The 13,004-nt window shown below is 54.1% G+C and overlaps 1 protein-coding gene across 1 annotated transcript; it reads right to left on the bottom strand.

The window, feature by feature from the left end:
* Nucleotides 1-8,327: 8,327 nt before the first annotated feature.
* On the bottom strand, nucleotides 8,328-10,712 carry SMIM23 (small integral membrane protein 23). Its single transcript, XM_036013642.1, has 4 exons — nucleotides 10,626-10,712; nucleotides 9,120-9,207; nucleotides 8,854-8,921; nucleotides 8,328-8,625 (listed from the first exon to the last, which is right to left on the bottom strand). Exons 1-4 carry the CDS (start codon nucleotides 10,710-10,712, stop codon nucleotides 8,413-8,415), a joined length of 456 nt encoding a protein of 151 aa, XP_035869535.1. The 3' UTR covers nucleotides 8,328-8,412.
* Between the last annotated feature and the right edge of the window lie 2,292 nt (nucleotides 10,713-13,004).

The raw sequence follows: 13,004 nt of genomic DNA, 5'->3' as shown, positions 1-13,004 counted from the left end.
AAGGCCCAGGCGGCCTGCTGTGGGGTGACACTTGCCGGGGTCGCCCAGCAGCAGCAGCAGCAGAGTGGGGTGAGGCGCTGAGACTCCTGACTCCTGCCCCAGGACCCTTTCCTCCAGGCCACCCCCGCCTCTTCCCCCATGGACACTTCTCTAAAGGCTGCTTTCTGGAAGGGATTCGAGTCCAAGCGGGCACAGTCCTTGAGGAGTCTGGGGCGGGGTGGGGGACAGCTTCTCTCACGGCCACCCCTTCCTCTCCCTCCCCACTGCCTCGGCGCAGGGAGCGAGGAGCAGAGAGGGCGTTGGGCCTGGATTCGTTGCAGCTTGAGACGTGATAACTGTTTGCTGGCTTGTTGGGCAAAATCAAGTTAAGATGAAGCCAAAGAATGCCTTTGAAGAGGATAATGCTCACCATTTGGGGAGGGTTGGTTGGAATGCTGGTGGGAATTGGTACAATGCTACCCGCAAGTCACGTGGCAGTGTGTTCCATGAACTCTAATAATATGCACATGCTATGTTTTGCTAAACTTTTAAACTGAAAGATAATGATGTAGCTCCGTGCATGAACCTTAAAGGAAGCGCCTGATGAACGTTTACGCAGTGAATACAAGTAGGTGCCCACCACCCAGTTCAAGGTACAGGATGTCGCCAGCACCCCGGAGTATGTCCTGTACTCCCCCCTGATTATTACCCTCAAAGGTAACCAATAGCCTCCTGACTTGTGTCACTCTCGATTAATTTTGCCTGATTCTGGATTTGGTGTGAATGGGGTCATAGCGAATTTGTACTCTCACGTCTGACTTCTTCCGGCTACAGTAGATCGGAGAGACCCAGCTCTGGTTTTGCACGGATTGCTTTGGTCTTCTTCCTCGCTGGATTGCACGCTATTTAGGAATGGAATACTAGTTATTTATTCATCCATTCTGCTGTCGATGAGCTTTTGAATGGCTTCTACTCTTCAGGGCTAAAAATAATGCTGCCGTGGTATTTTCGGAGTTGACTTGCTCTGCAGGTATTTATAGATGTGCATTTCTAAGAGTGTGCATTTGGAGTGGAATTCTTGGATCGTGAACCACGTGTAGGTTCAGCTTTAGTAGCTACTTCCAGTACTTTTCCAAAGCGGCCGTGCCCATTTATTTTTTATTTTTACATATTTATTTTTAAAGGTTTTGTGTATTTATTTTTAGAGAGAGGAGAAGGGAGGGAGAAAGAAGGAGAAAAACACGGATGCGAGAGAGAAACATGGATCAGTTGTCTATTGTATGCACCCCGACCAGGGACCAAACCTGCAACCCAGGCGTGTGCCCCAAACTGGCGACCTTTTGCTTTGCGGGATGACGCCCAACCAACCGAGCCACACCGGTCAGGGCAGCTGTACCAGTTCACCTCCATGGAAGTCTGTGAGTGTTGCCAGTCGCTCTGTATCCTTGGTGTTAGTTTTTTGTTTTTTTTTTTTAAGTGGACTTTCTGATATCATCTCTAAGTGATGATGTCGCATTGTGGTTTTAAGTAGGCCTTCGTGGATGACTGATTGTCATTTGACTATGCCCTTTGGCAAAGTGCCTGTTGAAGATTTTGCCCATTTCTGCAGGGGAGGGGTGTCTTTTTCTTATTGATCTCTGGGAGTTCTTTTTGTATTATACAGTATAAAGGTTCTTACATATACTGCAAATATCCCGCCCATTCTGTTGGCCTTTTTACTCTCCTAATGGTGCCTTTGGATAAACAGTAATAGTTGTTTTGAAATAGTCTAACTTACTGATCTTTTCCTGTATGTTTAGCAGCATTCTCTGTGTTTTCTTTAAGCAGCCTCTGTCTGTCCATGGCCATAAAAGTGTACTCCAGCCCTGGCTGGCGTAGCTCAGTGGATTGAGTGTGGGCCTGTGAGTCAAGGGGCACTGGTTCGATTCCCAGTCAGGGCACATGCCTGTGTTGCAGGCCAGGTCCCCAGTAGGGGGCGCATGAGAGGCAGCCACACATTGATGTTTCTCTCTCCCTCTCTCTAAAATAAATAAATAAAATCCTTTTTTTAAAAAAAGTGTACTCCTATGTTTTATTCTAGAAGCTTTATTACCTTTTCACCTGAAGGTCTCCGATTCACCTGAAACAGGGTTTCGAGCATGGTACACGAGGTAAGAGTCAGCGCCCCCATTTTCCCTGCAGTTGTGCGGTCCATGTGGCATCACCTACGGACGAGACAGCTCTGCCCCCACTGCGCTGCGGTGGTCCCTTTGCTATAAATCAGGCGACCTCTACAGGTGTGGGTGGTGTGATCAAGTTTGTCGTTCCTGCCATTGAAATCTTTGTATGTCCTTATTAATTTTTTGTATCTTGGTATTATCAGTTACTGACAGATGTGTTGGAAAACATTCCACTATGATTGTGGACCTGGTTCTTGCTCTTTGTAGTTCTTACGGCGTCTGAGGCTTTGTGTTTAGCTTATTTGAATTTAGGGCTGTAATATATTCCTGTTGAGTTGGCCACTCCATAATTATGAAATGGTAGCCTTCATGTCTGACCTACTGATCTTAACGTCTATTGGGTCTGTGTTAGCAGACACATGCCTGCTTTTCAAGACATCTGGTTTTTTTTGGTGTTTTTATGGCTATGTTTTCCCATCTCTTTACTTTGAACCTTTCTGCATTCTTATGTCTCTTGTAAGCGACATGTACTTTAAAAATCCAGATTAATCCTCTGTTTTAGTTGGAATATTTAGTCCACTTCCAGTTTTGGGCTATTATAAGTTGCAATGAATATTTGTTTACAAGACTCTGTATGGGTATGTGCTTTTTTCCTGGGATAAACATCTAGGAGTGAAATTATTTCATCATGAGGTTGGTGTATAATTCGGCTGTTTTTTTTTAAAGCAGCTATTTTATTTTAAAGCAGCTATTTTTTAAAGATTTTATTTATTTATTTGTAGAGACGGGGGTGGGAGGGAGAGAGGGAAAGAAACATCAATGTGTGGTTGTCTCTCCCACACCCCTGACTGGGGATCTGGCCCACAACCCAGGCATGTGCCCTGCGTGGGAATCCAACCGGCAGCCCTTTGGTTTGCAGGCCGGCACTAATTCAACTGTTTTAAGTTAATGTCATTGAAAGTATAACATATATACAATGAAATAGATTTAAAACGTACAATTTGAGAATTCCAACACATGTGGGCGAGGCAGAGAACTCATTTTGTGACAATAGCAAGGGGTCAGCTCTGACTGCACTGGGTGACCTACCCACCCCGGGCGATTCCTCACCACACGTCTCACCGCCGCCCTGGCGGCCAGGCTCTAACACTGCACCCAGTTGACATGCACGGTACACTGCCCGGGACGAGCCTCCTCCCCAGGTCCTCACCACGCTGGGAGCTCCCAGGGGCAGAGACGGTGTTGGCTCTGATCTCCAGAACAGTCGCACTCTCCACCGTGGCCCCAGCTCACCCGTGGGGCGCGGTGAGCCACGGAGTAGACGAGTGCGCGTGCGCATGACGCAGCTCCGCCGGGACTTGGTAGCGGACAGAAGGCAACCGGGCTCTAGCGTAGCCTCAAGTCCACGGCAGGCTGGGAGGAAGTCCCGGCAAGGGGCGGAGTCCGGCGCTGGGAGAAAACCCTCAGAAAGGTAGATTCGTGAGGTCCCTCGTGGCTTCAGTGACCAGGGTGGGAGGGTAGAAGTAACAGCGAGTGACATTTATATAAAGTGGTACAGTTTATAGAGCCCTTGCACGGGCGTTCTCTTACTTGATGCGGAAGGAGCCCAGGGTGGGGCTTTGTCACATGGCCCCCAAGTTCGCCTGTCGGGTGGGTCCTGGCTCTGCCGTAGGACTGTGTGACCCCTGTGTGATCAGTGCTCGCGTGTCCCGATGTCCTCCCGTGTGCACAGAGACGCGGACAGTCCCCGACGCGTAGATGTGTTGCGGTGATTAAAAGAGGTAGGCCATGCTCGTAAAACACCCAGGACCGTGCCTGGAGCATAGTAAACACTAAATAAAAGTTGGCTGTTATTACTTAATCCTCCCAATAGGGCCCCAGAGATGTGTAGACATGCCCCGGTTTACGACCCGCAGACGGGGGCTCAGAGAAGCATGGAGGGGCCTGTCTGAGGTCACAGTGGAGACGCGGGGGTGGGGAGGCAGGGCGTGGACCAGGTGTGTTTGACCCCAAAGGCCTGTCCTTGCCGCTCCCCTTCACGTCACCCCCGCAGACGTGCATGCTGCGGGGACCCACAGGCGGGGGGAGTACATTCTGCCGCAGCTGGCGGTGCACCGGGGTGTTAGAGGTGACAACTTCCCTTGTCTGGATCAGCTAAGATCTGCCCCAGGCGGGGTAGCCGGGAAGGCACTTTGTGCCCAAACGGAGTATAAGGGCATTCTCAAGGGTTCTTATTATTGCTACTTTAACAGAGCACTTCGCCCTGGCTGGTGTGGCTCAGTGGGTGGAGCGTTGGCCACAGACCAAAAGGCCGCTGGTTAGATTCCCAATCAGGGCACACGTCCACATGTAGGGGCCAGGTCCCCAGTTGGGGGCGCATGAGAGGTAACCGATCAATGTTTCTCTCTCTTTCTCCCTTCCCCTCTCTCTAAAAAATAAATAAAATCTTAAAAAAAAAAAAAGCACTGAAGTTTTTTTTTCCCAGTGCCTGTTCGCCCTGTTCTGATAACAGCACCCTGGCTTCCCTCGGGACAACCGCTCCCTCTTGGCTTGTGTTTCGGGTTAGCCCTGGCCCAGGACCCGGCGGGCGAGCATTCCCGTGTTCCCTACTGCGCACAGCGGCTCGGAAATGGACTTGTGATCCGATCGGAGAGCCAGCAGGCTCCCCCACAGGTCTTAGATCAGCAAAGAGACTCTGCCCTTCCCCTGGGGAGGCTGAGAGCGCGTGATCTAGTCCGGAAGTCCCGATGCCATCCCGCCACCACAGTGGGGACAGCCTTTCTGAGAGTGGGGCCGGCCCAGCCCCAAGGAGCTCGGAGAGGTGGAGAGAGGGAGGCACAGCCCGAGGTGTCCTGGATTTAACTGGGCCTGAGTCCGTCTAGAGCTACCTGGGCTTTTCTGTTCTGCTTGCTCTTTCGTAAGCATCCACTAACTTTCCAAGCACGGCGCCTTCCCATCATTACATCCGCTCACTATCCCCACAGCAGCTCAAAGGACAGGGTCGCAGCCCCTTACGACAGAGGGGGACATGGAGGCTCAGAGGGGCAAAGCGACTTGGCCACAGCACCCAGGCGACTCAGGTCCCTTCTGCCCAGGCCTCCCTCTGGTAAGAAGAAGGCCGCGGCAGTGTTTGGATAACGTTCTGGTCTCCTCTCTCCCGCTGCCCTCCGGCGGGGATGCATTTCCTCTTGGAAATGTCACGTGGGGGGGGAAGGGATCTGGAAAGGCGACGTCTTTGGCTCCATCGCTCCCTGCCCTCAATTATCCCTCTGACAGCCAATTCAAACCAAATTGGATTTAGTGCATTTCACAATTTTTGTTGAACAAATTTGTGGATTAAAGGAACAAATTAAACCCATATTTTTATTTGACATCATCGAGAATATGACATGCAGACTGGAAATGGGCCTTTCCGGTCTTGAAATAATTTCAGTGGAGCCCAAAGCCCTGCGTCTCAAGGGCATTTTTTTTTTAAACTTGATTCTCACAAAGACCTTTGGGAAACCGGGTTCCAGATCCTACCTGGTGTGGGTTTGGGTTTGGGCCGGGCCACAGCACCCACAACTGAGACGTGATTCTAGCAGGGAGGGCCCCTCTCTGCACCCGCCCACCCTTCACCTCCCTCCGGTTTTCCCCACGACTTCTCCTGCCCATAGCTTAGTTTAGGGCTCAGCATTTTTCTGTAACGAACGAACATGTTTCCGTATTGGTGCCGACTGAAGCACCTTGTCACTGCTCCGAACTCTTAGGCCAATAACCGTGTGGCTCATTCGGCGATGAGTTAGGTGCCTTCGGCGCTTCACCCAGTGGCGTTTAAAACAATGTAGGTATTTTGCTTCCTGCCCCCCCCCCCTTTTTCTTGGCTTCTCGGTAGAAAGCCAAGTGGCATCTGGGCGGGTAATATGACTTCTTCTCTCTGTGTACCGGACACATCGGTGCATGCAATGAACATTTATTGTCTTATGAATTGAATTGGCATGGTTACTGAACAACGAAACGAGAACTTTCTAAGAGAGAGAAGACACCGTCTTGGCTGAGCTAGCTGTATGGGGGGAGGCTGGGCACCTGCTGGTTTACTGTGAGGGCCTCGATGCCAAACAGCCTGGGTTTGAGTCCTGGCTCCCCACTCACTGGTTTTGTGATCTGAACCACCATGCAGTCTGTCCATGCCTCGGTTCCCCCACCCCCACAAACTGGAAATGACAGTAGCGCTGGACCGAGCCCAGAAAACAGGGACACAGGCAGTCTCGTCTCTCAGTATCAGCTGTCACGATTGGATGATTTCTTCCCCATCATCCTTGTATTCTTAAGAAGTGCATACGGCGAATACCTAGGCCCACTTCACCGAACCCAGTTTTTGTCTCGTCACATTCTTACCTTTAACACACGTGCCATCCGAAGGATTGTGTGTTTCCCCCCGTTGTGTAAGGCGAAGGAACAGAAAAGCAGCCGACCCCACGCCGCAGAACGAGCAGAGTGGAATGCAGCAGTGTCAGTGCTAACCAAAGGGCTGAGGGAGCGTCGGGAGGCTGCCAAATAGGTCTGCTCAGTAAAAGGGAGGTGGGAGGGAGAAGACCGTCTGAGAAAGTGAATTAAAAGTTACTGTTTGTGATGCTGACCTCGGGCGCCAGGTGCCTCAAATGACGGAGAGAGATGCAGGCGACAGGCAGTCACCACATTTCTCCAGCTGGCCACTTGCCCCGTAACAGGACCGGGCCTGTCTCTTCCTCTCGCCCGCACGGGTTCCCGGGGTCAGGCCCTGAGTCACGGCCCGGCGGCCTCTCCTCTGGAAGGAGAGGAGGTCCTGAGCCCCAGGGGTCCGCTCTGGAGACCGCCCCCCACCCCGCCGTCTCCTCCAGCTGCGTCCTGCTGACCCCTCTCAGACCGCGTCCTGAGTCTCTCCCTGCACTTGCGCCCTCCTGCGAGCCCCGTTTCCACCGGCAAGCTGCAGCACCTCGCCACGTGGTCCCCTGGGCTCTACTCTGAGACGCATCTTCCTCCAAAGTGGCCTTAGGGTCTTGAGGTCGCCCCACTGGCCTATAAACTTGTCCACCAGGGGCTGGCACGTGCGCGGCCCAGCCCAGCTCTCCTGATGGAAAGGAAGGGGCTGGACCTGCCTTCTGAAGCGAAAGACAGTTCTCTGCCCCCCAGAAATGCTCTCTGTAGACATGAGGGTGGACCCCGGACTAGGTCAACGGGCAGCATTTTGTCCTTGTTCAAGTGATAACCAACTTCTGCATTATAAAACATAGACTCTTTTTCTTTTTTTTTTTTTTTAAGATTTTATTTATTTATTTTTAGAGAGGGAAGGGAGGGAGATAGAGAAACATCAGTGTGCAGTTGCTGGGGGTCATGGCCTCCAACCCAGGCATGTACCCTGGCTGGGAATCGAACCTGCGACACTTTGGTTCACAGCCCGTGCTCAATCCACTGAGCTATGCCAGCCAGGGCTAAGACTCTTTTTCATAAAGGTGGCCTTTGGATTGTTCACACCCAGGAAGGGAAGACAGAGTGCACAGTAGCGCAATGAGGCTGGCCCACTCCCCGCTGGGTCACCGGCACCTGTGGGTGGGGCGCCCCACCAGCATGGTGTCCCTGTGGGGCCTCGTGGGGGGCACAGCGTGTGCCCAAGAGCCTTCAGGGCTTTTGCTCCTCAGCTCGGGGGCTCTGCTAACCTCCTCAGGGGTGGCTCTGTTCCTTGAGGGTCTAGGCTTGCATTTCTTTTTGCAACGTAGCCCCTGCTTTTTGTATGCACGTACCTTCTCTGAGAATATCTCTGGCTGTGTTCGATAGGTCATCCAGAACACACGTGTATTTGTAGTCACATAGACATCAAAGATAAGGTACCTGCTCTGTGGCAGACACACTGTGTATTGCACACACGTGACCCTCACTGGGAGCCTGTGAGGGGTCACGGAGCTGGTTCCTTACGAAGGAGGCAGTTTGCCTGAGACGGTAAGGGATTTTGCACAGCACCCTGGGGGAGTGGGAGGGAAGGCTCCTGACCCCGCGGCTGGCCCTGAGCCCACATCGATGCCCATGGGGCCAGCGCCCTGTGAGCGGGAGCACGTCCTGGCCGGGCCCTGGTGTCCTCCCGGCGCTTTCTGGCGTTCAGGAACCAGCAGTGGCACTGACTGCATTCTCAGTGTCCCAACTTTTATTTTTGGCCCGCCTTGAACTTCAAGTGTCAGGGCTTCGCCCTACTTGGAGGAGCCCCTGGCAAGCCTCTCCCCCATGTCCTTGGCCTCTCTCCCCAGGTCCCAGCCCTGGCTTCCTACATGTGATTTCTGTGGGTGCAGCAGGGCCCCTGGGGCTGCCCCTCCCCCAGGAGGAGATCCAGCCACTCCTCCAGGTCCCGCACCAGCTGCTCCATCTTGCACACCTCGCTCTCCAGCTTTTCCAGGAAAACTTGCACGTTCTCCTTCAACCAGGTCCTGATGACCCTTATCGGCTCTTTCATGGGGCCACTGGCCTGGTGTTCGAACCCCTGAAAGGCAGACACTGAAGTTACATCTTGAGCGTTTTCACATAGGACCCCTTGGCCACCGGTTTCTGAAAGTTCCCTGAGCCTTTGCTCACGCTATTCCTCCTGCTTGGAATACGCTCCCCCGGCTCCTATGTATCCTTCAAGACCCAGCTTGCTAGCGATGCCTCCAGGGAGCCTTCCCAGGTTTCCTCAGCCATGCTTGACATCCCTTCAGCATCCCTACGTTACCTGGGAAGCCACAGGATGTTGGGGGCAGCTACACTGTCTGATCCTTTCTGACACATCCCAGCTTCTTCCTGAAGTGGGCACAAAGACACTTCTTATTGAGGGCGAACGGACAGCAGTTGATGTAAACATGGGTGGCCACCCCCGTGGGACGAAGGGCAGTGGGAGAGGGCACGCTCGAGACCACCCTGGCATGCAGCCCTCCCCAGGGTGCCCTCGGGACTCCATGTGCACCCGACGTCTCCTCTCTCCGGTCCCAGAAAGTTCACCTGATATCCCCGCGCCCATGTACAGCACCAAGATCAGCAGCGCCAACAGGGTCTGGGGGCGAGAGGAGGGGGAGGGTGGGGATGATTGCTGGGGGGCACATGGGCGCCTGCTCCTCCTGGGCAGTGGGCAGCGATAAGATCATGCTCAGAGAGGAACTTCTCCTGTTCTTCATGATGGCTGATGAACAGGGGGTCTGAATGCTCTGCTCTCTCTCTAACCGGCCTCTGGCCACGTGCTTCACCGGCGGGTGGTTCCCCACCAGCCCGCTTGCGGCTCCGTTCCTATTTTGTATTCTTTGGCGGCAAAGTGGGAGCAGGGGGAAGGCAGTGAGGCTTAGGGACTGAAATTAAGTTTTCTTCTTTCTCTTTGCGCTGTCTTGGGCCTGCGCCAAATCATTGCTCCTCTTGGAGCCTCAGTTTCTCCGTCTGCAAAATGGGTTTTGCAGTAGAGCTCTTTCGGAAAGGAGGGGTGCGGCTCGGATCCATGAAATCGGGCGAACACGCCTGCCAAGGGGCTCCCGGGGGCCTTCGCTGTCTGAGCGAGCGGCATGCCTCCCCACGAGGGGATGGGGGTGTCAGCGTCCCCCACTCCACAGAACCCATTGAATGCTGTTTCTAAAAGGAGCTCCCTGGGGTTTGGCATTTGCGGACACTTTTTAGGAAAAGCCGCAGGCAGTGTGAGGGGAGCCCCTCCGGGCCCCGTCTTGCTGTGAGGTCCAGTGCAAAGGAGATACCGGCGCGTGTACAGTACGTGAGCAAGTGCATGAATCTTTTGAAAACGTCTGTAGCTCAATCATCCATCGCTCTGCTTAACACCTTTCAGGGCTTTCTGATTCATCTCAGAACGAAACCCCACCCCTTCCAGGGTGCGGGAGGCCCCGCCCACCTTCCAGCCTCCCTTCCGTCCCTCCCTCACTTCTCCCCTGGGGGGGGGGCGGGGGGGGGGGGAGCGAGGGCAGGGGAGTGGGGTGGGGGGGGCAGCAGCCTGCAGGGTGATCCTGCTAAGGGCTCTGCAATCAGCTGGGCCTGGTTTCGGATCCCAGCATGCACTTTCTGTCCGTCCTTTTTGCGTTTCTGAGCCTCAGTTTACCCATCTGTGAATGAGGCCCACAGCAGCTGCCTCTCAGGAATAGCGTGTTAAACCATCATGGGAGAGGCGGGGGGTGGAAGCTCCAGGCTGAGGACAGTGAGTGTTGGCGGTTTTCAGGGTGACAAACATCCCAGGGGAGGCTTGAATTTTGGTCCCAAGAACAAATGCTCCAAGAGCTCTCTAATCCGGGCATACTATCCTGTTTGTTTCAGTTCGTTCGTTCATTCATTCAGCACGTACGCACCGTTCTAGGCGTGAGGGACGTAGCAGGACTCTAAACAAAACCACAGCCCCCCCCCCCCGGGGCACCCCCTCTGCTGGCAGTGCCGTTCCACCGGGCGAGGCTCCGGGGCGGGTCGCCCGATCCTGGCTTGGAGGGGTGGGAGGAAAGCTGACTGTGCCTGGGCTGGCCTCACCTGCTTCTTGTCCTCACAGCGACCACCGCTTCGTTCAAACAGCTCAGCCGCCACTCTGCTCCCGCTCCCCACCTGTTGGGGCGCCATGGCCTCAGGCCAGGTGGCCGGGGTATGGCAAGGTGTCCCCACCCGACAGGCAGATGGGCACCCTCCCCCCATCTCCTGGTCACCAGGCGTCCCTCAAGCGATGAGTGGTGATGTCACAGAAGGTGGGACACAGCGAGGGCCCCGCCTCGTCACCACCCTGAGTTTTAGCCCCGCCCTGCACATTTTCTCAGACAGATGTCAAAGACACACCTGGAAGACGTGCATCAGAAGGTTATGTTTCAGGGTGACGCTTTTCCTGACCTTGTTTCCCTATATTTTCAAGCTTTTAGTAAAATGCGAGCTTTTAGATACGGAACGGTGAAAGCTATTTTTAATGGAAATGTTTGTTGATGCAACTGTAGATTCACATCAGCAGCAAGAAAAACTCGTAGGAGACCCTGTGGCGTCAGCATATTGGTGCGGGCACCACGTCCCAGCCAGGACATTGCCGTCGATATGATCTGTCGGTCTTGGTCAGACCAGTTGTACGTGTGTGTGTGTGTGTGTGTATTTAATTCCACGTAATTCCATCACATAGGCGGGTCTGTGTCCTCACCGCTACGTTCAGGATACAGAAGTCTGAAGCCAGAGGCCCTTGTGCGGCCCCGTAACGCCCGCCACCCCGCTCTGCCCCCTCCCGACTGTGCCTCACTCCTGGAAACCACTGACCTGTTCTCCATTTCTAAACTTCTGCCTTTTCATAAATGTCCTGTCAGTGGGATCAAATAGCGCGTGACCTCTGGGGATCAGCTCTCTGGCACGGAGAACCCCCTGGCACTCCGTGCAGACGGGTGCTGCACCCGCAGTTCGCTCCTCTCCTCTCCAAGTAGTACTCCACGCGCGTACGCACCACAGTTCGTCTGCGGACTCACCCCCTGGAGGACAGATGGCCGGGCGATCTGGACTTGGGCCCTTGCAAGTACAGCTGGTGCGGCCATTCTTGTGCCGGACCCTGTGTCATCGAAGTCCCCGTTTCTCTGGGCCATCTCCGAGGGCAGTGGCCGGGCGGTGTGGTTGTCACACGGCAGTTTGGTTAGAAGCTACCAAAAACTGGTAGTCTTTTTTTTTCAGAAACTGGTTTTTGGAACGGCTGTGCCGTTTCACATGTCCGTCAGCAGCATAGAAGTGATTTGGTTTCTCCTCATCCTCAGCAGCCCTTGGTGTTTTCACGACTTCTTTATTTTAGACATTAAAATTTTTTTTCTTTAATTTTAGAGAAGGGGAAGGGTAGGAGAAAACAGGGTCAGAAACATCAATAGAAGAGAGAAACGTTGGTCGGTTGCCTCTCGTATGTGTCCCGAATGGGGACCGAACCCACAACCCAGCCATGTGCCCTGACCGGGAATCGAACCAGTGACCTTTTGCTTTGCAGGATGGTCCCCAACCAAATGAGCCACGCCGGTTAGGGCAGATTTTTCTCCTATTTTAAAGAAGTGTTGCAGTGTTATGCTTTACAGGCCGGTCCCTGTTCCGTTGGGGTTAATTTTTGTGGGAGCTGTGAGGTGTGGACCGAGGGTCTTCTTCGGTCCACAGATGTCCATTGCTCCGGCACCGTTTGCTGCGGACTCTGGCCTTCCTCCTCTGATTGCCCACGCTCCTGGCCGCTCTTGACGTGGCAGAAACGTCTCGAATGTCAGCCCCGGGTAGGCGCTCCGGGACTGCCCCTCCCCCTGATCACGGGCATGGAAAGGGCGTTGGGTTTCCGTCGTGGCCGTCATGGAAAGAGGAGACGACCAGAAGCATTTTGGGGGAAACCCAGTGGATTCCTCCAGGAACCTGCTCCGAAGGGTCGTGATGAGTAGGATAGCTTCCGGGATTAGCTCTGAGGACCGTTTTCTGGGGGTTCAGCCCCGGGACAGGGAAGAGAGGAAGGGGGGAAGGGCGGCCCTGCCTGGGCCCTCACAACGCCTGCCCCGAAACACGGGTGGGGGCGGTGGGCTGGGGGAGGGTCTGCAACGTACAGATTGCCCCCAACCTCCCTCCAGCGTGCTCACTCGGCCTTTGGTTGGATGGAAGAGAGACTCGAGTTTGCCAAGAGGGCCGACACTCAGCTGCACCCTCGGTGCGATGAGAGGGCTGGGCTGGGTGCTCGACAGAAAGAGCTGGTGGGGACGGTTCATAACCCGCTGGTCTGCAAGGGCCAGCTGGCTGTGGCCACGCAGCCGTGGGGTCCAGCGTTGCGGAATCTCCTGGTGTTTGTCAAGAAAAGCTGGGAATTCAGTCTTGGGTGTGCGGTCTCCTGACTCGTAAACGTTGGGGGAAAATTCAAGTTTAGGAAAAAAAAATGCACCG

Source organism: Phyllostomus discolor, chromosome 13 (genome assembly GCF_004126475.2).
Source record: "Phyllostomus discolor isolate MPI-MPIP mPhyDis1 chromosome 13, mPhyDis1.pri.v3, whole genome shotgun sequence".
In the NCBI taxonomy this organism is placed as follows: Eukaryota; Metazoa; Chordata; class Mammalia; order Chiroptera; family Phyllostomidae; genus Phyllostomus; species Phyllostomus discolor.
This window is presented reverse-complemented; position numbering and strand designations above follow the sequence as displayed.

Bases quoted from the DNA above. Each gene is read 5' to 3' on its own strand.
- SMIM23 (XM_036013642.1), bottom strand. From the start codon at position 10,712: ATGGCGCCCCAACAGGTGGGGAGCGGGAGCAGAGTGGCGGCTGAGCTG. The intron at 8,922-9,119 runs GTGAACTTTCTG...TGCCCACTTCAG, and splicing joins CATGGGCGCGGGGATATCAG to GAAGAAGCTGGGATGTGTCA. The intron at 8,626-8,853 runs GTAACGTAGGGA...TCTGCCTTTCAG, and splicing joins AACATCCTGTGGCTTCCCAG to GGGTTCGAACACCAGGCCAG.